This window comes from Corvus kubaryi, unplaced genomic scaffold, assembly GCF_017639235.1.
Source record: "Corvus kubaryi isolate FWS band 111438036 unplaced genomic scaffold, C.kubaryi_AGA036_p1.0 138, whole genome shotgun sequence".
Lineage (NCBI taxonomy): Eukaryota > Metazoa > Chordata > Aves > Passeriformes > Corvidae > Corvus > Corvus kubaryi.
The window spans coordinates 5395858-5419115 of record NW_024580672.1 but is presented as its reverse complement, the minus strand read 5'-3'; the positions used below and the strand labels follow the sequence as shown (position 1 = coordinate 5419115).

The 23258-nt window shown below is 48.6% G+C and overlaps 1 protein-coding gene across 1 annotated transcript; it reads left to right on the top strand.

Moving 5' to 3' along the window:
• On the top strand, positions 1 to 21591 carry SCD (stearoyl-CoA desaturase). Its single transcript, XM_042018797.1, has 6 exons — positions 1 to 364; positions 4094 to 4379; positions 11501 to 11631; positions 14945 to 15150; positions 16377 to 16609; positions 17829 to 21591. Exons 1-6 carry the CDS (start codon positions 338 to 340, stop codon positions 18026 to 18028), a joined length of 1083 nt encoding a protein of 360 aa, XP_041874731.1. The 5' UTR covers positions 1 to 337; the 3' UTR covers positions 18029 to 21591.
• The last annotated feature ends 1667 nt before the right edge of the window (positions 21592 to 23258 follow it).

Here is a 23258-nt window from a genome sequence, read left to right as displayed (position 1 = left end):
CTCTTCCTCAGCATCCTTCCTCCCTCCCGCCCCCCTGCCCGCTCCGCCCCGCCTCTCCCCCCGGCTACGCCGAGAGCCGGGCCCCCGCCGCGATTCGCCGCCCTCCGCGCTGACCCCGCGCATCCCAGCCGCGGGCAGGGGTCACCGGGAGGCCGGGGCGCGCAGAGCCCGGCCCCGCCAGCCGCCAAGCAAGCAGCCCCCCTTAAATACCTCCGCACCCGCCTCCCCGAGCCGCACAGCTCGCCGGGCGAGGAGCCGACCAGAGCCAGCCTCCCACCAGCCCCGGGGACCTGCGCACCCGCGTACCGCCGCCGAGGAGCAGAGACAAGGCCGCCTCATGCCTGCGCACTTGCTGCAGGAGGAGGTAAGCGGGGCCCCGGGGTGCGGGTGCCTTGTCTCCCCCTCACCCCTTCCTCCTTCATCTCCTCGGCTCCGGCAGCGCTGCGCTGCTGCTGTCTGGGGGAAAAGGTCTGGGCATCCACGCGTGTCTGTGCGTGCACACACACACGTATCCACACGTGTGTGCCTGTGTCCCCTCCGCCCCGCTTCGCAGCCGTCAGGCCAAGGGGTTCACTGGTAACTTAAGACATCACCCAAGCTTGATGGGGGGCCCATGGATGAAGCGGAGACATCCGCGCCTCTGAGGTGATCTTCCTGGATCCTGTGCCCTCACGTAGACCGAGCATAAAATACTGGCTTATTTTGAAAACACCCATCGAAGCATGCTGGGTGCTTGAAGGGCTATTCAAGAAGATCTTTTGTGTGGGTTTTTTGATAATACTTAGACTACTTTTTTTAGTTTTCTTAATTCATTTTCTTTTTAATAAGAACGGGGTTTCACTCACAGTGTTTTAAAACTAAATATATCAGCAGGAAGCGTCTCTAGGACAGACGCAAGGTGAAAGCCGGCTGCCCAGATGAAATGAATGACTGTGTCTGCATTGCTTGAGCCAAGCAAACATACAATAGGGAGACTGCCCTTTTTCGGCATGAGAAGGTCTGAATAACAACCTGACACCAGTAAGATGTGTGGAGCTGTTGGATTTTTAAAGATTTCCCTTTTTATTTTTGACCCTTCTGGCAGCCACGCTTTGCCCAAAGGGAGAGTGGCTTGATTCTGGTGTTTGTGCTCTCACCTTCTCATTCTTTCCCCCTCTGCCAATGCCTAGAAGTGAATGTAAATCATTGCCCTGCTCTTTTTCTGTCACCAGCACACAGGGTCTCCCTTGGTCCTTTTGTGCAGGTGTCATGACCTTCCAGGGATGCTGTGATGTAAAGAACTTTCCTTTTCTCCCCTCCCAAAATGGATGTCAAGGGCAGCGTGCTCACACCATGTTTCATGGTTTTGGCATGTATTTTGGGTCATATCCTGGAAGCTGGAAAGAATTCTGTCCCTGGGTCATGCTGGGCATATTCAAATATCCTGGACCCGAGATTCAGTGCCCTGGGGCCCGTACACTGTACCCAGTGCAGGAGCCTTTGAGCTGCAGTTGGTTGTATAAGATGGCTGGGTGCCAGGATCACCTATGGCATGTTCAGTGCTGGGAAGGTGGGGGTGTAGGTGGGGAAACACATCTGTTCTGCAGATGAGAGCTGCAAAGTCATTCAGAAATGAGGGAAAGCTAACGAAAATGATTTAGCTGGCCTCCTGCCTCCCTCAGCCCTAGACCCCAGATCAATCTCCATCTCATTTTCCTCGGTAGGAGCCACTATGGTCATAAGGGGATAAAAATTCTCTTTCTTTCCTCATTTCCCCCATTTCTACCTAAATAGCTGCCCTCTCTCCCTCCCTCTTTCCCCCATGCTCCTCCCACCAAGTCTGTAACGGTGGAGCTGTTTCACAACTGCTTTATAGCCCTTTTGTTTCAAGGTAAGTTTACATGTGAGAAATGACCAGTCTGATTATATCAGTGTAATTCCAGCAGCATAGGTATGCTGGTAAAATTCCTCATGTGGCTACTACAACTCTGCAAAAAGAGATTTTTTCCTCTCTGCTGTTTTCTTTGCTCTCTCCCTCCTCCTCCTCTGCCCCTGTGTAACTTTGACAGTGACATAAACTATCATGGAGGAGAAAAATGCAACTGCAACCCCACATTCTTACTCTGGAAGTAGCATGTCCATATGGGGTGTGTTACCTGTCTAATTATACCACCAATCACTGTTGGGAATTTTTCGTGCATAGACAAGTCTTGGGTCTTTTTGGTAGATCGTCTTGCAGCCAAGAAAGAAAATAGTACCTTTCTGCCAAAATGCCAGATGAGAATATCTAACACTTGGGAAAGGGCAGGACTTCTCCTTGCCTAATCTCTGGATTAGAAGCCATTTCTCATGGCTCTTTTGGTGTGGGGATTACCTCTAAATTCTCCAGCAGATGAGAGTATCATATCCTCAGAACATTAATTAGGAAAGCAGGCAGAGACAGCTGATAGCCGGGATGCAGAAGAGCCAGTCCCAAGCTCAGCAGCTTGCCTTCCTGCAGTGAAGGCAGCAGGATACTTTGTGTCCAGTTTTTTTCCTTTCTAACCTTTGATTCCCCAAGGAAAAACTTAAAGCGTTCCTTCTGCAGAGATCATTTTACTTCCCAAATGTGGGGAATCTGGCAGCCTTGCCAGCTCCTCCCCATCGGAAGGTATGTCTGTAACCCTCTAGTTTCTACCCTTGGGAAAGGGAGGAGTTGGGGTGGCCACGTAAGCTGCCTGGCCTGATTTTAATGCCTCCCTCAGGAAACTAGGCCATGGCAGGATGGTGGTCTTTTATGAATCCTGAACACCTGAGTGGGAATCTGCTGTTAATTCAGGAGAGATCTCTGTTGGGCAAGGAGTTTTCCCAGCTTGACCATGCTCCCTCCCGCAGTCTCAGCTCTGCTGTTCCTGCTGGCTGACCCTTAGTGCCCCTTCACCCATGGATGTGTCCCCGGGCAGGTTCCCAGGAGGCAGGGGATGAGGGTGATGTGTGTGGGACACACTGCTTGCATCCCACGTGCTTGGCACCCCTGGGGTTGAGCCATGTTGGGCACTTGGGCTCGGGGCTGACAAAGGGCTGCGAGTACTAGCAAGCACACGGCTGTCATGACAGAGATGGAAATTGGTGATTCAGGGTTCAGTGACCTGTCTCATTAGGGTCAGTCCTGCCTGCTCCTTTCGTCATGCATGCCTGATGGGGCAGGCTGTCACTCAGCCAGCACAAACAAGCATGTTTAGAGGGAATGTTGTGTCACAGTTATAGAAGGGAGCCAGGAGCCAAGCTGAGCCAACTTTGCTGCTTAGAACTTCCTCTCTGCTTATGCTGGTGGCCATAGCTCAGAGGATTGTCTTCCCTTGCCTCAGTTTGCCTGTGGGTGGGAAATGAGAGAGGGATAAGAGTCTTAGCAGCAGGCACAGGATAAGTAGCTGTAGTTCTAACTAGAAGTACCTCACCTGACTGCTTCCCATCCACTGATCTTCAAGCATGCTGGTCTTGCCACATCCCATTCTGAAAGGTGAGGCAGAGGAGATAAGGAGGCACCCCAGAGGAATCCCTCTGTGGATCTTCCTGATGTTCCCTGCATGATCCCTGGCGGGGTGACACAAAGAAGTAGGATAGCAGGAGCAGCCCATTGATATATTATAAAACTGTGTTTCAGACCATATTTCTCTCCCACCTCTTTGTTCATTCACAAGATTTCCTTTATTGTTGTCTGCTTATGCACAAGCCGAGACCACAAACCCACCGAAAAACGCCCACTAATCAAACTGAAGGAAAATAAAAATCCTTGCAGTCTGCAAATGATCTCACCCAAGCCACTGGTGGAAAAGAGACTGGCTTTCAAGTATTTTTCTTTACTTTCAGCACCCTATGTACCATTCACCTCCTCTCCAGAAAGACCAGGTCCCTGTCCTCTCAGGCCATGACTCCATGTGGCCAGAGCAGGCTCGTCTTTGTGCCAAAGTCTCAGCTGAAAGAATGGAGCCTTCCAGGGAAACCATAGGCTGTGAATTTTTACAATGCTAGCCTAGATGCATGTATTTCTATTTCTTGAACTGATAACCACCAACTTCTTGTTTTGTTTTCCCTTTTTTTCTTTCTCGAAAATATCCATTGACACCTCTCCAAGGAGTTCTCCTCCACTTCCAGCACCACTGCTGATGGCACAGTCACCTCCCGGGTGACCAGGAATGGAAATGCCGTGATGGAGAAGGACTTACTCAATCATGAGGACTTGGCAGGAGACCGGGGCATGATAGATGATATCTTTGATGAGACCTACCGGGAGAAAGAGGGCCCCAAGCCCCCGCTGCGATATGTCTGGAGGAATATCATCCTCATGAGCCTGCTGCACCTAGGGGCCCTATTTGCGTTGACACTGATACCTTCTGCAAAGATCCAGACACTGGCATGGGGTAAGCACACTCCTCTATCTGTTTCTTGGCATCTGCAACCCCCAAATCTGTTGGGTGTCATTTTTTTTTCCTTCAGGCCCACAGACTTGGGGATGAGAAAGAGAGAAGCAGGGGGCTTTTTCTAGAAGCAGCTCTTCAGCCAAATTCGTAGCAAGCTGTGGAAGGGCTTGCTAGTGTCTCTTGTGAGGTCACACGTGAGAGGGAAAGATTTGGCAGGGATTTGGCTTGTCTGCTTAAAGAACAAACTTGATTCACAGACATTAGGCTTGGAAATATCCTGAATGTGCAGCTGCTTCTGGAGTAAAGCACAAAAACTGTTTGATAGAGTACCATGACAGTGCCAGAAAGTTAGGAAGAAAGAGCACCTTAAGAGGTGGTTGGGGAGGCAAGGTACAGAGAGCACTCTTTGGCATGAGACTGCTGCCCAGACATGAGAACCACTCCTGTCCTTACCGGGGAAGTGAAAATCCCACAGAGCCTCAATGTGTGTATGAGGGAAAAGATACAAAATACAGTTGTGCAGAAGATAAAAGTCAAGAATTAAGTCTGAAGCTCAGGTCTTTTATCATTCTTAAAAAAGCGCAGATTAGCCACCATCATCCCGGAACTAAGCCTGACAACTTCCAAAAAATAAATAAGCGTCTCTCCAGGCAGCAAATTCCAGTGGAAAGCACAACCCAGCAGAAGGTAGCTAGGCAAAGCTCCGCTTTCTCAGAGATCTTGCCCTGGGTAGGAACCAAACTTCTCCTCTGACTGCTGAAGACAGCTGGGCCCAGGGCCCACTCTGCAGGAGAGCCTCGCTTTCCGCGAGCCTTTGTGTGGACCCCTGTAGGAGTCCAGAAGCCAAATGGCTCCCAGTAGGGAGGTCGAGAGATTGTATCCAGCCCCTGCCTCCCTGTGAAACAGAACATCCTGAAACAAAAAGCAACAGTCCAGATTGAGGCCTGCTGCGGTGGCTTTTGGGTTTAGTAGTACTCCTGCTTACTGGTCAGCCCGGCTATGGATGGGCCCTGGGGTGATCCACCTGGTCTATCACACTGTCAGAGTGTGTCTTCCTGATGGCTGTGTGCAACAAGCATCACAGCTGAACTAGGAAGGAGATGGCTTCCTGCATGGACAGGCTGACTCTTCCTCCTGAACCATATCAGCCTCTCACAGGCAGAGGTCTGGGGGATGAGCTTCACTGGAGGCCACAGTCAGAGTCTGGCTACAGCATCTGCAAAAGCAGAGGCACCGATGCGTTCCCTGTGCAGCCAGCGTGGCCTTTCAGGGGGACATTATGAAAGAAGACTTTGCTGGGCCTTTCCCTTGTGAAAACCTGACAGGCTGTACTTTCCCCTGGCCCATCAGGGCTGGGCAGAACATGCAGCTTCAGCATGACCTCAGAGGAGCATTTCAGGGCTCTTGGTCCTGTTATGTGTGTCCCATCCCTGGGCTGGAGCAAAGACTGCTGGCTTCTCTCACTCACTGAGCTGACAGCCTGGGTCCTCCAATTCCAGTCAGATATCCTCAGGGTGCTGGGGCAAGGAGGAGGAAAAAATGTGAGTCGAATTTACTGATTTCATTTCAAGCTGCTGATATGCTCCATGATTTCTAAATCCATCCAACCCTTCTCCCTTGGGTTCCCTTGGGATACTTAAGAGGGCTTGAGCATCTTTATCCAGAAGGTTAATGCTGTTTTGCATTCTGCTAAACCCCACCCTACCCCAAAATGGTCTCTGAGGCAATGTCTTTGCAACTGCACATCTCTTTGGGATGTCTGTGTGGCATCTCATGGCACTTCACAGGAATCTGCTTTGCTTTTTATCCGATATCAATCCTTCCTGCTCTCCTTGCTCAGTCAACTCTGGCGTGAAGTGCCAGTTGCTCTCCTGCCACTGTGAGGCACTGCAAGATTCCTTGGTGGATTCTGGAGTGACATGTTCTGGGAATGGGAGAAGGGACATGGTGTTTGGGGGAACTGCACTGTTCTGGACCGGCTGAATATCAATCCTGCCATACCAAAGCTGGAGTAGCTCCACCAAGCTCCCTGTCCTGCACTCCTGTTCTGGGAAAGGAGCACTGTTCTTGGCACCTTGCAGCCAAGTCAGAGTTCCCTTATAGTCCATTCTCCTCCAGCACTGACTGGAACTGGAATACTCTGATCCTCCACAGGTATACCTTCTCAGCAAGGCTTCTTGCTCCTTGCATTGCCCTTTTCTCAGCTCATACCTTTATTTAGCAAGGCATCTGTGGCTGTCATGGCAGTGACTTGCTGTTATTTTCCCGGCACCTTCTGGTAGCAAGGAGAGGACAGTTCCCATTTTACAGACAAGGATAGTGCAGCAGAGGCTTAGGTTGCTTCTGGCAGTACACCATGGGCACATGGCAGGCCAGCTCTAGCAGTGGTAGTTCTGGAGCTGCTGGAGGTTTTGCTTGTTTCTTTGTTTGTTTTTCAGATTATTTCTTCCTTAGGTTGTGTACATATAATACAAAATTAACATGGTCCCAGATGTTCTCCGTTTTGGTGCAACAGGCAGCTGTGGTGCCTGGTAGCTCATCTACCTTCTATAATTTATCTGTTGCCTATACCCACTTCATCTAGGCCACCGTCTCCTTGATGTTCCTGTCCCTTTGAAACCAGTTATACTGGTGACTGTCCTCTTTTGTTTTCATTTCTCTATGTGCTGATTCCTCTTTGTCTCTCAAGCTCTCCAGCCCTGCCTTCATCATTGTTTGCTGTTCTGCACTGCTGTGTGCATTGTATCCCCTGATCTCTTTCTGGTACAGAGCTTCCCAGAATGAGCTCGGGTTGTTGATCAGGTGAGAGCTCACCATCACAAGAGCTCTCCGAGCCATTCCAGCACTGGCTTTCTAGTCAGCTCCCCTTTTATTTATTGTCTTCTCCACTGCACTTCTCAAAGTCTTGCTTAGTCTGTTCAAGGATCATGGGCAGATTTTACGTCATTTGCCAAATGGCGCAGAGCCTGAGTCTGAAAGGGCAGGATGCAAAGGTGACTCTAATTGCTCAGATCCTCCCTGGAAATGTGATTTGTGGGTAGTCTTTTTAGCCCTCGGATGCAGGAGACTGACAGTAACTGTGTTAACTCCTGTTGGCCTGGACAGGAGTGTCTGTAAATAGTGATGGTTCCTCTCGACATGGTTCTCTGTCAACGCCTCAGTTCCCTGCAGTGCCAGAGGCTCTAGAAGCATGGGTTGATACTATATTTTGTTGTTGCTGTATTATCTTTGGACCAAGGTGAATCTTGCTGGATAATTTAGGCAATTCCTGACAGTCTGAAAATCTCAGTCCATACTACCTCCAGAGATATGTCAGCAAACAGCAAACAGCAAAATGGGTTTTTTACTTTCCCATCAAGACTACAGCTGGCAACACCTTCCCACTTAGTGTTCCTCCAGGCTTAAGTAGCAGGTGGTGTGCTTCTCTGAGCATGGCAGGGAAGTTAGGTTTCAGTCACAGCAGATCCTATTGCTCCTCCTAAACACTGTCCCCTTTATGCAGCCTGTACATTTCATTGCTTCTGGTATCTTTCTCCTGAGAGTAGCAGGACTCACCTGGCTAACAGGGACTGGGCAGCAAGGAGGGAACAGTCTTGCGCTGAGCAAAAGCCCAAGGACACCTGCTGGAGCAGGAGCACCTCTTCGTGTAAACATCCTTGGTGTTCACTGCAGGTGACAATGCTTTTAGCACATTCCTGGTTTCTCATAATAACTTAGGGTCTGAATCTGGGTCCTAAAGAGGTAAAGCCAAATGAGTCATAGACATGACTGAATCCAGAATGTTTTCTGTTTAATTTTTGGAGCATTGAGTGCTTATTACTGCCAGTGGTCATAATTCTTTGTATTCCAGTTGAATGGGTCACTGGGAATATCACCGGTGAGTTGCCAAACCTTTTGGATCTTGTATAGGTCAAAGCATGGTATGGAAGGTGACTTTGAATCCTCAGCTGATGGAGTCCCTAAGTCCTTCAGTTTGGGGCAGCATCACAGGGCAGATGTGAAAATCTGTGCTACTTTATTTCACCTTCTCTGCACTCTTTCCAGTTGAATTCTTAGTGGATGATCTTGGAGGAGTTTTTCTTCTTCCCTCTGAGATGCTGATTCCCTGACTGTGCAACAATCATCACTGTACCTCTTTGTGGGGGTGAACTCTCTGAATCATAAGGGTCCTGGAATCTTCTGTATTCCACAAGGATTTCAATCATTTGGCATATCCTGTCGCTGTCACATCAACTCTTAGTTATGGCTGATGGATCTAATTGTCTCCAGGTAGGGTTTGGCTTTCTGTGGGGCTGGTGCCACGAATGCACAGACTTTCCCACAGAAAGTGTCTGCCCCTTAGATAAACTACAGCTTCTGTATTTGGGAAAGAGGCCAGGCAGAACAGGATTATAATTAGAGGGTTATGGCCATTGTAGTGACCTGGGATGCAGCTCCAAGAGAAGTCAACATGAGCTGCTGAGGTTCATGGGCTTTGGATGAAGGCTGGGACTGTTCTATGCCAGGGCACCCAAAAGCAGTGGGTACTCTTTCAAATTTTTTACAAAACCTTCCAGGAAAGGCTATCAAAAGCAAGTAGTGGGTTATCTGGGTTTTGAGTCTGTTGGTGTCCCCATCACATCTCTTTTGTGATTCCCTGCGCTTGCTGATAATGTCTTTGTTGCTGGTGTTGTCTTTTCCCAACAGGGATATCCACAGGCAAATTCTGAGAATTGCCTGTATAAAAGAGATACAGATGAGCTTCCTTTCCTGCAAAGCTTAAATACAACAGTCCTCAGCCAGAGTCATCTTCCTGAAGGCTTTTTTTACCAAAATATTCTCAGTCAGCATGTGAGGATTCACCAGATAAGGAAAGCTGAAAACTCAGGGCTATGAATTGGGCTTCTACTCATCTAACCTGGCATTTACTTTCTTGTACTATTGAAGATCATGAAAAATCACATAGTTCATTTGTGTCCCTGGTACACCATCAATTCATAGGGCCTGCTTGCCCTACAGCAGACAGATGGGCTCTTTCCCTAGCAAGTTGCCCCCCACATCCATTGCAAGGTGCCATTGTTTATCATGTACTGTCTGTCTTGTGTTATCTGTGGGGATAGTACTGATTTAAATGTGTCTTAAAATCTAAAATTAACAGGTTGTGAGTTGGTTCATTACTTTCAAGTCAGAGTCATGAAACTGAGTAGGATCTTCAAGGTTTCTAGCACCAGTAAGGCCAAAGGGATGCCTGAACCAAATGCTCTGTTCCATCATCCTCCACTTCTCCCCTTCCAGGCTTGGACAGCTTTGTGATCTTTGTTCAGCTCCATTGTGTCTTGCAAAAGCTGGGTCCTGCTGTATTTGCATGCTTGGCTTTTTTGAGAGACTGTCGAGGTGCTGAGAGAGTTGTGCTCTGGTCCAAGGCTTGTGCTGCATTCAGCAGCAGGCAGGGGAACCAAGGGAGAAGATGAAGATGGGGAGTCACAGTCAGATCAGCAGACAGGGAAGGTCACTCTTGTGCAGTGGAGTGCAAGTGAGAAGGGTTCATGCAAGTTTAAGGGGCCAGAAGATGATGTTAAATCAGCCAAGACAGGCTTTTAGTGGATAAGAGATTAGGTTGGGAATGTAGAAGAACAAAAAGGAGGGACGGAAGGAAGAGGGAGCAGGGGATAACAGGAAAGAAAGCCTGTATTAGTTTGAATGAAAGAACTTGGCTGTGCCTGGCGCATGTCTCAGATCTCTGATTCCAGACAAGTTTCTGGCAGAGTATCTAGTTTTCTGGGTTCAAGATAAGCTTGATTAGAGACATTTGGCTGGACTGGATGGCTGAACGTCAAGCATACCAGCAATTCCTATCCATGGACTTATGTGTAAGAATAAGGAACTTTTTTCACGATGGATGCAATTGGCTGAAATGTGCAAATTTATACTAGGAAAGTTTGCCCTGGGGGACTGGTAGGAAGGCATTGCTTCCCGCAGAGGACTAAAGGTGGATCAGTTGACCTGTTCACAGAAGTGCACCCTTCCCTCTTTGTGTCTGAGCTTGCAGAGCAAACCAACTGTTGAATGCTCTCTTTCTGCTAAACTTCCTGACCCTTCCTTCCTCGAGGAAGAGCTAATTTGCAGAACCAATTTTCTTCTAACCCTGACTTCCTAGTGTAATGCTGCTATGAAACTCTTGGGTCTTTCCTCCATTTTAGTTTTAGAATCAGATGCTGGAGCTGAGGTTAATTTCCAGAAGTCCCAGGAGGACAAACAGGCACACAGACCAGAGCAAATATGAACACATGCTGTATTGGGAGCAGGATGTGTTTTTTTACTAGCTGCCAAAGGGCAAGGAATTCCTTCTGCCCTGTGTGAAGAGGGAACACATGAAGCAGCCTCAAAGCTCAACAGGGCCCAGCAAGATCTGCCTCTGCCATGGGCACAACTTGTAATGAATTGTTAGCCCTGGGGTTTCCTTCTGTGAAAGGTGCAGGAGATGAGCAGAGGGAGGAATCAAAAAGACCCTAGGAGTGGTAGCCTCTGAGCAGATTTTAAGCCAGTGGTAGAGCTGAAGGTGAGGCCCAGGCTTCAGTGGGAGGATAGATAGGTTAGATCTTTTTCTAGCCAGCTTCTGCTCAGAAAAGGAGCAGAAGAGAAGCCTAACTCTGGGCTTGAGCTGTCCCCCTGAAAAATGGTATTATCTACCATCTCTAGGTGAAAATAATGCGAAAGAGATTTAGTGAGGAGTGGTGAGATAGGAAACCAAGAGCCTGGATTATTTCGGGTGGGAGGAAAGGGAGAAGCTGTTCCCTGGTGGACTGCAGTGCTTTTACCAGAGTGCTTTATGGAAGCAGCCGCTTTATACTATTTTGACTATTCTGCACCATGACAGATGGCACTGTGCTAAAGAACCAACCTTTGTGACAAGTCTTCTAAGGGGGAGCCTCCTTCCTTGTTAAAGAGCTGAATTGATTTGCCCCACATTGCCCAGGAGGCCTGCGGTAGCTCGGGCACTCTCACATTGAGTTTTACTGCCCCAGTCTGTGCTCTCCATGGATTCTTCTCTTGCTTATACAGCTTTGGGGGAAGGCCCGCCTCTGTGTTGCTCTGCCTGAAACTTTGCTCTAACTGCTCAAACACTTTCTTTTCCTTTGTAGCTCTTCTGTGTTTCCTGGTGAGTGCTCTGGGGATCACAGCTGGATCTCACCGCCTCTGGAGTCATCGGTCCTACAAAGCCACACTGCCCCTGCGAATCTTCCTGACTATTGCAAACTCCATGGCCTTCCAGGTAAGCACTTCCTTAATGTGCCACTGGTCCTCAGAAGGAAGTGCTCCCATGAATCCCTGTCTCAGATAGAGGACACAATTTGATAAAGAGGTTCCTCTCTCCTACTACCTCTTGTTAGGAAAAAGACTGCCCTTTCCATCTAACACTGCAGTGCTAGAGTCTGTCTTTACCTTGTCCCATCAGAGGTTGACTCTGAGACAAACCCAGTGAGGAGAGGACAACTGGCCAAGACCAGGGGTAGGAAAGCTCTCCAAACAGGAATGTACCTTTCCCTCCAGGTGTGGTCTCCCTGTGCTTGCACCAGGTCCCATGAAAGAGGTGTGGAAGTGTTAAGTGTTCTCCTGGTGTTGCCTCACTCTCCTTTTGCTGTGTGGCTGATAAAGGAGAAGACATCTGCAAAGCTAAGGACAGAAAATTCTGCAGGATGTAGAATTTGCTGCTGCATAAAGACCAAGAACTTCTTGAGATTTAGGGGGATGTTTCTCTGGTTCAGAAGAGTGATATTTAGGAATAATCATGTTACAAATCACATCACTGGCTTCCAGAGAGTTGTCCCAGGTCAGTGATATTTTAAGGAGAGAAAGGTTGGGCCTTCAGAGTGGCACAAGTGACTGCAGGCACTGTTAAGCACTTTGGGAGATTGCTTCACCTCTCAAAGAGCACTAACCTCAGGATATTGCCTAACTACTGTGAGAGCACTTCACAGTCCCCAAAGCAAACAAAACTGCAAATCTGTGCAAGTCAGAGTGAAAACCCAGATTGGCATGGTGCAGAAAAGTAAATCCTGGTGGTCTCTCAGGCTTGCTGCTGTAAGTCAGCCCTAACAACTCTCCATCCTTTAACTGTACTGAAGGGTTGCTTGTCTGTGGGAAGTACTCAGGAAGGTGTCAGAATGCAGTACTTTCTGCTATAAAAAGCTGAACACAAATGTATCAGTGCTGTGCTCTTAAGTAATTCTCCAGAGGATAGCACTTTGTTTACATGTAATCAGAACAGAGTAAAGTTTTTTAAGCCTTCAAAAATTTTCTAAAACACCACTGAATTTCTTCTTCTCTGTTAGTACCAAATAGCAGTCTTTCACAAGGAAAAGGGGAGGACCAAGCTGTCGATTTCAGCCAGTGGTCCAGCACTCAGCAAGACAACAGGATGGGTTGCTGTGTATTAGCTAGTCCTGTACAAAGACCATCTTTCGCAGGGTTATAGGGCAGGGGGGGAAAGAATTTGCTGAGCTGTTGCTGTAGGGGATAGGAATAGACAAAGATGAGAGACACACAGATATTCCAGCTTCAATAGGAACTAATCCAAAGTTCTACTGAAAATTTGGTACTATTCCCCATGGATTTTTTCAAATAGTTACTTTCAGTGAGATCAAGAGAAGATTTATGTTGAATCTATCTCGTTCCTGTTAGTGGCAGCAGAGGAGATCAGTAACTTTTAAGGTCAGGGAAGTTTATAGACTGTTTTATCTTAGGTCCTCCAGAAAATGCCTGTTGGTTGCTCAGAGACCTGTGACTTGTAATTTCAGAGAATTTGAGAATTCTGCCTCTAACTGGCTTTTCCACCTGCAAGACCTGTCAGCTGCAGCACAACAGAAGCTCTCACAGTTATAGCCTGTATCTGGAAACTCCCAAGGAAGAAGACATTCTCCTTGGCTTTGCTTGCTCTTCTCAAAAAGTCATGATTTTCAGTCAAGGTTGCAGTTAGAGGTGGTCCCAAAATAAGATCCATAGAAAAAAGCTAAAGTTTGTGTCAGGGTACCGATTTTTCAGGTTTGAGACTCCCAATTTCTGTTTGTAGACAGGGTGTGGTGGAGGAAGTGATACCACATGGTCTCTACATTACATGGTCTCTTTCCAAATTTGTGCCTCCTCCCCGCAGAAAGACAGGGGAAGCCTTCCCATATGTGCAAGCCCAAGTTGTCTGTTGACTTTCAGACTGGGCTTTCTCGTGTTACATGGTGCTGTGTAGGGTCTGGAATGTGAAAGAGACTTTGGGTCACAGGTGAAATTTTCCAGCATAGCTACTGGTTAAGTTTCTCTGCTTACTAGATAGGGAAGGCAGCTGGGCCACCCTCTTCTGGGGGAATACTGAATGATGAAGCTCTGGCCAACATCAGCGAGGGCTGCTAATACTTGGAGATACTTGGCTGGAAGGAAGGCAGCAGTTCCCAGTATTTGGAAAAAAGTGAGAGTTATAATCCTGGCCCATGTTTATCATTGCCTTCTTGAATGGCCTGCAGGTAAATAATTTTATCTCATTTAAAGGAAGAGTGGTTACAATACTAGAAAGGGACTTGAGGAGTCGTGTCTCTGCCACAGGCTCCCTGTGTGGACAAGTCCCTCAGTCGTTTGAGGCAAGAAATAGGGATGGTTATGCATTTTCCCTACCTTCAAAGTGTTTTCAGGAAAAGTCCTGGATATGTAGAAGATTAATGAGCCTCTTGTGTAATACAGGTAATAGAGCTGTGCCTGGATCTCTATTTCATGTTTTCTAGGATGGTGTAATACATGGCTTTAAGCTTATTGAAATCTTGATACAAAGAAATGATCACAGGCTTATGAAAATCTATTCTTCACACCAGCCAAAGCAATCATTTCATAATACAAATGGTAAAAGCGTTGACGTTTTCCAAACTGTATTGATTTTGCTGCTTAAATGGAACAGTTACGGGGCTGAAGAGAGGTATTTTTGAGAAATGTCATTGAAATGGTGTGTTTGTTCTTTTTCTAAAGAGGAGCCTTAATTTTAAGACTGTTTGATTTCCAATGAAAAAAAAGTTTAAAAAAGCCTCGCCCCCCAAGTTAAACATCTGATTTGGCAATCCCAGGACAAGCAAGGCAGGATGACCTATGGGAAATATCAGGGACAGGGAAGGGGCAGGTCGGTCAGCCCCAGCTGGCACTGTGCAGGGATGGGGATGGGGACAGGGATGGGATGGGGATGGGACAGTAGCTGAGCATAGGAGGGTGGGGCACCAGCCAGCCAATGAGAGTGGCTGCTGCAGGGGTGGGGCACAGGCTGACCAGCCAGAGCCTGCAGCACCATGGGTGTGGTGCAGCCCCCAGCCCAGAGTTGGCCAATCAAAGAGCAGACTGAGGCACCCCTGGAGCTGCTTCCCAAAACCTGGAGAGGTACAACCAAGACCCAACCTCTGTTTTAAAGGCCAGAAACCCCAAACCCTAATGAGGCATGATGCCACTGATATGAGTTCAGGTCAATAGGATTTAAGTATTTAAACATTTCAGGCCATTTTGTAATTTGAAGGGAATTTCTTCAGCCCTGACCCTAAGTTTTCACTGCTGTTGACTTGCAGAACGACATCTATGAGTGGGTCCGGGACCACCGTGTCCATCACAAGTTCTCCGAAACAGACGCAGACCCACACAATGCCATGCGGGGCTTCTTCTTCTCCCACATTGGCTGGCTGCTCGTGCGCAAGCACCCGGACGTCATCGAGAAGGGACAGAAGCTGGACCTGAGTGACATAAAGGCTGACAAAGTGGTGATGTTCCAGCGCAGGTGGGTGCCACGTGGGGTCAACCCTAGTGGGGAGCCATGGGGATGGAGCAGGGACACTGCAAATGGCCTGGGAACTCCAAGTGGCTTTGATGGAATGTGAGAGGATTTGAGGACATCATGTGAGAAATGTGACTCTTCAGCATGCCCAAGGCTTTGCTGTGAGACGAACTGTGAGAAATGAGCTGTGCCTCTCCTATAGGAAGTATTTAGAATCTAGTGCCACCTCTAGCCCTCCCACACTCCTCTCTTGCCTGCCTCCCCTGCAGCATCTTGCCAGCAGCAGGCTGATCTTCTCACCACTAAGTCCCCCGATGCCTGCTCACCCCACAGCCCAGCTGCTGCTTTGGCTGGCCCAGAGCCCACACACAGGTGCCTCTGAGACATCTTTGGAGATTGTACACCTTCCAGGCCATGTCTGTGCCCCTCTTCCCTCAGTCTTCTGGAAAAAATGTGGTGAAAGAAGGGTTGAAAATGGAGATGTGAGAGGGGCAGTAACTGGGAAGGACAGTCTTGATTCACTGGTGCCTCGTGGACGGGGTATCTCTCAGCCATCTGGAGCTATACTGGGACTGATCCCCAGAGCAGATGAGCCTATCATCAGGGCTGCAGGGATGTGGGACTGAACCCATATAGTAACCAGCCTAAGTCAAGAAGTCCCTAGTTCAGTCCCAGCGTGATTTTTCTTGTGGGTCATCGGAGTGGTTCACCTTCCTCTACTTCCATTCTTCTAGTGTAAGAGAGCTCACATGCTCATCTGTATGCTCATCTGTGCCACTTGCTTGCATTTTTGGTGGGTGTATTCATAGGCAGAGCCAAGTCTGCAAGGAGGAGTTGCAGCACTGGGCCAAAGCCAGAGAAAGGACCATCTGTGGGACTCTGGAAGCATGGGGTTGCCTTTATAGTGACCAGTGTAGCTGAGAAGCAAATGACAGATGAGGCCAAAAGCAGCAGGTGTCTGGACTCATGGTGATGGGGACATTGTTTTATGCTTGTGTGAGGAGAGCAGGATTTAGTCTGAGTCTCTTACCTGATGATAGGACTTGGGAGTCTCCAGGCATGGCTTCCGTGCATCCAGAGTAAAAGATACAAGGTTCAGGAGCAAGGCATTTCTGCACCTGATTTTCCCTGGATAGCTGAGTGTGAATCCTCCAAATAGAGGACTGAATCAGTCCTTCCTGTCCTGCCTCTGCCACTGAACACCTTCCTCCTGGTCCCTTTCTTTCCAGATACTACAAGCCCTCAGTGGTGTTGCTGTGCTTCACACTGCCAGCTGTAGTGCCCTGGTACTTCTGGGATGAATCCATCGTCATCAGCTTCTTCATTCCAGCCATCCTGCGCTACACCATAGGGCTCAATGCCACTTGGCTAGTGAACAGTGCTGCTCACATGTTTGGCAACCGGCCATATGACCAGAACATCAACCCACGGGAGAACCCCCTGGTCAGCCTGGGGGCCCTAGGTATGTTCAGCATCTGTGTCTTTGCTGCAGGGGGACTCTAGAACAGGGACTGCCTCTTGGGGCTGCAACTGCTTCTAGGAATTTCTATGAATCCAGGTGTCCCTACTTCCCCTGCACCCTTTCCTTCCAGCCTTTGCATCTGGGGGTGTTTCCTGTGCTGGCCAGTGAGTACATAAGGGCAGCAGGGTTATCAGCTCCCATCAGACTCTTTCCAGGCTGGAAAGGACTCTGCTACACTTATCACCTTCTTATCTCAACAGCAATATTTTATTTACCCTGCTCAGAAGTCTCTCTGCCATGTTCACTAGACTGAAAAACATGTGCTGCAGTCACTTCATGTCTGAGATTTGTCAACTTGAAAACCAGCAGATGCACATTTTGGCGTGTTCTCAAGACAACTGGTGATTTTGGGGGTACTTGAGGATAAGACAAGCTAGATGCTTGTATGTTTTTTACTGAAAATTTGGAGATCTAGGAAAGTACATCCCAGGATCAGCATATGCCCTTATCTGTTCTCCCAAGCCTAAATCCTCATCTGTTTTGCACCACTGTACATTACTGGGGCTCCACTGATTTCCACCACCAAAGAATCTGCTTGTGAATTTTTAGTAGGGAGGGGTTTGAACTGCAGAGATTCAGGGGAAGGAGCAGTAGTCGAGGCAGTGTCTTTGAAGGGGTGAGTGCTGAAGCCAATGTTGACAGTATCCAGAACAGATGGTGGCTGACTGGTGTCAATTGTTTAGTAGAAGTGTGTGTCTGCTTTTTTTCCCATCTGGAAATGTCCTTTGGATTTGGCATTAGGATTGCTAGTGCCATAGGAGTATTGGTTGGCCTGGTTTGTTGGGGACTTGCTGCTGATCTTGCTGGTAGCTGAATTAATACTAGATTTCTTGTGGTGGCAGGGGAAAGACTATTAAGAATCCCTGGTGTTTTGGTGCAGCTGGGGAGCCAGGGACTAACCATTCCTTGCCACATGCTTGTTTTCCTCTAAAGCACCAAACGTCCTCTATGATTGTCATTGCCTCATTTGGGCCAGCCCTGGCATGCTGGGTCATGCCCAAATGAGATGGGGTAGATTAGAAGGGTGAAATTGGGCTGAGAGGAGAGAGGAGCCTGGACTCAATCCAGAGCCTGTTACAGGAATGTGGTGCTTTGGGTCAAGATAAAGGGTCTATCACCTAGAGCTCTGCAACATCCTCTCCCTGGTCATGTTTTTCAGGAGAAGGCTTCCACAACTACCACCACACCTTCCCCTATGACTACTCCACCAGTGAGTTTGGCTGGCGCTTCAACTTAACCACAGCCTTCATCGACCTCATGTGCCTCCTGGGGCTGGCCAGCGATCGCAAGAAGGTCTCCAAGGAGGTCATCCTGGCTCGGAAAATGCGGACTGGAGATGGAAGTCACAAGAGTGGCTGAGTTCCTGCTCCCTTGCACACACACATCCACACCTCTCCTTCCTCCTTTTATCTCCCTTTCTCCCTTCCTGACCCCTCCAAACACGCTGGACAAAAGTTTAATGTTCTGTTTACTAACTACTGAATAATGCTACCAGTTTGCTTAAGATAATGATAATGAGTTTTAATGCCCCCCTCCCATGCTGCATTTTGCGTGATGTATTTAAGATCTAGGACTCTGCCTTTATAACACAAGGCCACCCTTTCCCTCCTTTCCTTTTCCTTTCTGTTTCCCTCTCCAGCCTCTCTAACCTGTCTCCTGCTTTACATTGTCCCAGTCTCTCCCTGGAAAAGAAGCTGGTAGGAAGTGGCCTAGGGAGGCCCTTGCAGTTGGCTATGTACCATTTAGTTAAGGGAAGCCTGTACTAGCCAGATGAAGAGTTAAGCCAAAGTCAGTGACCCTCTCCCCACCACTTTCCCCCACAAAGTTTCTGCCACTGTCCCTCCTCTTTTCTCAAGGGCTGCTAACAGACGTGACATAGCTAAACTGCTCTTCCTGGGAAAAGCAGCCCCATCCCTTGCTCTTGCCATCAGAAAGAAGAGTTGTGTCTTTCCAAGACATCTCTTGGGAAGTGTTCTCCCCTGTTCCTCACCACCTAGCCACTCTGGCTGGAGTCTCTCTCAGATCCCTAGCCAAGTCCACCAGTGGCTGAGGGATGAGGTAGCAGCAGTGGGCACTGGAGGGAGAGTGCTGGTGGCCTTAATTCCTACTCCCTCTGGTGTCACAGCCTCCCTCCCTGCACTGCCCTCTGTGCCACAAGGGACTGAAGGCAGAGCATGTCTCTGGGCTCCACGGCTGTTTTGGAGAGCCACAGTGAGGAGGAGGACAGATGGAGGGGTGTGCCACTGGCTGCCAAGGGGCAGCACCAGCCCATAATGAGTTTTGTTCACCCCCACCACTGAGATTTTTGCTGGCAAATGGGACTTTGCCAAAATGGAGAGGAGGAGAAGCATGTAAACCAAAGCTCCACCTCTGAGTTAAGCTGCCTTATGTGCTGGAAGAACAGGGTCCCTTCTGGGGGGCAGGCAGATGTGTGTGCCTGCCCTGCAGATCCACATCCTGTGCTGAGCACAGGGACAGGACAAGGGAACACCTGCAGGTATAGGGAGGAGTGAGGGTGTCTGCAGGAGCAGGTCTTTTCATCCTCGGGGGCTCCACTCAACAAGTGCCTGAGAAACACCAATGTGGGGCCAGGTGGCACAGGGGGCTCGAGGAAGTTGAGACCTCAATGTGAGACTGCCGCCAGTGTGAGCTACCTCTGGGCTTTCTTGCCCAGGGTCTGCTCTGTTGGTTTGCCATTCCCTGCTTCCCAGAGGGAGTGGGAAGGAGAGGCAAAAACAGCTCCTTGTTAGTCCCTTAGCTTGCCTCCCAGCCCCCTCGGCGAGCCATCTCGCCACCTCGCTCCTTTGCCAGCAAGACAGGCAGCGAGGGCGGCTGAGCCTGCAGAAAGGTCAGTTACATCACTGAGCCAATGTGGGCATGCAGCTGGAGGATGCTGGGGAAAAAAGTCCATGTGGGTGTTGTTTCCTGCAAGTTGCAGAGACCAGCTTGAGTTCAGGCAGTCTGTTATGTTCTGGGTGTTATGGCCTCACGCCCCTCACTGAGCTGAACATGCTTTTTTTTCCCCCTTAACTCTCCTAGTTACTATTAATTTTTATTACTATTATTATTATTAGTTGTAGCAATAGTATTGTTTTTGTTGCTTCAATGCATCAATCGGAGCTGGAGGAAAGCACAAGACGTAGCTGGAACAAAGTGATATTGGAGTGGGGTTTGCAGCATCTCCCTTATTCAGGCAGGCCAGGGAAGGCAGAGACAGAGCAGATGCCAACTTCCTCACCTCATCTCTGCCACATCGCAGCCAGGGAAGCTTCATGGGAGCAAGTCTTTGCAGCTTTGCTTCCTCCTGCTGCAGTGAAACTCACCAGGAGCCAGGATAGCTCGGTGATGTTCTTAACAAGAACACGCTTGTTACTCAGAAAATGAGTCCGTCTCCTCACCTTCCCCTCCCAGCCACCACCATGACCTTGTTTTTGCTCAGCAATGGGACCCTTTGAGGTTTTCAGCCGTAAGGAGTGATATGGTCTCTAGCCAAGAGGAACAAGGACAAATGGAGAAAAGAGTCCTTCAGCTCCTGGTTTCAGGAGACAGCATCCTTACTGCTCTGAGGCTCTTGACTGCCTGGGTGCTGGCTGGAGCAAAAGGAGTTGTGGCTAGAGCAGTATCCTACCATTTGAAAAAAAAAGAAAAAGCCCTCCAAAAAAAGAGAAACACTGTTAGGTCTGTAATTGTGGGCTGACTTTGCTCTAATGTAAACCCCTCTGAACTCGTGGAAGTCCCCAGAGAGGATGAATTTGCTCCAGCCAGTAATTTGAAAGGGGTGTGGGGAGGGGAGAAGGGGAGAATGACTTCCTTGCTCCTGGTGTCCTTAAGGTATAGTGTGACTACCCTACAGTAGAGATGTGTGCTGTGAAATGCAGCAGTATTTCACATCTTCTCAGCAGAGAAGCAGGGCTTGACATCAAGAGTTCCTTTCAAATTTCAAGTGCTGATTCGGGTCCAGAATCTGGAATGAGAGTGGAAGTTGAGGAGCAGTAACCAAACAGTCCTGGTGTTTGTCCAGTCACTTTAAAGGTAGATTGGCAAATATCTCTGGGTGCCTTAAATCTTTCTTTAATATACATAGAAGTATTGACAGCTATTTGCCGTTTTGGTTTTTTTTTCTGAGTTATGAACATTCAAGGGGTTTCTTAATTATTTAATTGCCTACATTGAACTGTGGGTGCAGGTGATTTTGAATGTATTTGAGTTAGAATTTTTGTTAGACTAAGAAACAGATACAACAATTTAGGTAGAACTTCGTTTGAGATATATATATATACACCTATAAATATATATATATATATTTGGTGGCATGTTTGTATCCTGGACGCATTGTCTGTATGTTTAGCTCAAACAAGTCTGTGAAAGGTAGAAGCAGAAAAATCAGCAGTGGGACCTCATGGCTAAAGCAGCTGGGACCTGTTCCCAGCTTAACAACTCGCTCACTGCGTGATTTGGGACAAAGTCATTTAAAAACGCTCCGTGCCTCAGTTTCCCTATCTGTAACAGGGGGTTACGCCCTGCCTCCCAGAGGTGTGGTGAGGCTCGCTGCCGACCAGCCGAGCACAGGAAGGAGCCCTACGAACCACACACACCGCTGCTGGCAGAAGCATGGACTGGTTTGTTTTCCAAAACCGTTCCCAGCCCTGCTGGTATTGTGAAGAGCAAAAGTCCAAGTGTTGGGTGTTCAGGGAAGGATTGGAAAGTTGAATCTGCACATTGTCTAAGCTCTGTCACTGTTGAAATGTGAGTAGGATATGATTTTTCACAGCTTAGGGATTTCTGCATAGTAGTATCTCTGTTTTGTGTACTGGAAAAGAAAAAAAAAACCTTTTTGAAATAATTTCTACTAATATGGAAACAGACATCTGGTTGTGCTGATCTGAAATTTTATTTGTTCATAATAAAAACGATAAATGTTACTTTAAAACTTGTTGGACTGATGACATGGTGGGCAAGGCTTGGTAAAGCACATGATGCTCCATCAGGATGCAGAATGCTGTGCCTTACTGTTTCCAAACCCCTCTCTCTTCCAGGAGAACCAAGGGAAAAAAGCCTCTGGCTCTTTAAGCATCATGAATGAGTGGATTATAATGGCTTTCATACTCCAGCGCAGGCCAGGCAGGCACACCCCGCCAAGGCTGCCCTTGTGCCTGGGGTTACTGCAGGTTAATTCCAGCCGGGGCCCCTTGCCAGGGCCTGTGGCTGGCGGATACACATGCGGCACAACACGTAATACCGGCAGCCGCCTCCCGTCAGGCGGGTTCATCAGCCTCAGCGAGGGGAATTTTCCTCATGCAACAGTGAGCGTCCTTGCTTCTCCCCACCCCTTTTGCAGCTGGAGGGAAGTGAAAGGAAAAGGGGGAAATCCCCATACCAAGTATCACTTTAATTGATAGTAGCTTCCCTGCACCCCCACCCAAACACCTTTTGATCAGTGGCAAGTAAGGCCATCTCTGCATGGCACCAGCTTGCTCCATGCACAAGCAGGCAGAGGGGATGGCCTTGTTTGTGGCATCTTTGCCACCTGCAGCACACAGGGACCCCTGATCCAGCCCATGTTTGCTGGCACTGCCAAACCCTTGCAGCTGGGCACGCTGAATCTCTTGGAAAAACAGGCCCATGCTTTGATTTCCAGCTGCAGCTACTGCTGCTGGAAAGCCCTTTGGGTGGGAAGGCCAGAGCTAGGGCACTGCAAATTGCAGCAAGGGGCTGAAAAGAGAGTTACTCAGACAGAAGGTTGAGGCTCTTCCAGCAGCTGTGTTCTTCCACCTGGAGGTATGTGACCAGCCCAACCAATTTGACATGTGGCTGCTTTCAGCTGTAGAAAAAAGCAAACCAAACGCTCCTGCTCATCAGCTGGTCACAGCAGTATGTCCCTGGAAGTGACAGAGAGGTGCAGCTTCTGGTAATCTGGTGCATTTTTGATCCCAGCTATGACAGCACAGCCCCTCCTAAAAGAAGTGAAACAGAGAAGGCAAGTCAAGTCTTCAAAGCTCCTGATTATTCAGCCAAGCCTAAAAATAAAGTTAATGATCCCTCTGTCTGGATTTCATGAGTGCAGCTCCAATCACGGCCTCTCCCTCTTCGTTAAAGACTGTTATTAAATCCCCTGCCCAAAATACGTTTTCCTACAGTATCAAGCCCTTCAGCAGTGCCAGCTCAGCATTTTTAGGTCATTTCCTGGAAGTATTTAATGCATGATAATTCCTGGTTTCCTATGTAATCTGCACATCTGGGTTGCAATTCCGGTGCACCCCAACTTTGCTCCTCTGAAAATCTCCCACGCACCAGAGAAGGAGAGGGAAAGGAAGAGTTAACGTACAAGCCAGCTCTGCTGGGTAGGAGAGAACAGGCGAACAAGTGCCTGCTTGTTCAGACCCAAAGGAGGGAGAGCAGGGAGGGCTGCAGGCTGTCAGGGGAGAGCTTGCTGCATCTTTTCACTCTGAACACAACATGCAGAAGATGCCAATGTGATCTCTAGGGGAGACCAAGTTCCAGCTGCAATCCACTCCCCAGAGGTGGCATGCAGTGAACACAGCTGTGAGGAACCCAGCGTGTCCAGCCCAGGACCCTGGGAGCAGGACCT

Coding starts and splice junctions, on each gene's coding strand:
- SCD (XM_042018797.1), top strand. CDS start 338: ATGCCTGCGCACTTGCTGCAGGAGGAG. Junction 11,632..14,944: donor CAAACTCCATGGCCTTCCAG/GTAAGCACTTCC, acceptor GTTGACTTGCAG/AACGACATCTATGAGTGGGT. Junction 15,151..16,376: donor GTGGTGATGTTCCAGCGCAG/GTGGGTGCCACG, acceptor CTTTCTTTCCAG/ATACTACAAGCCCTCAGTGG.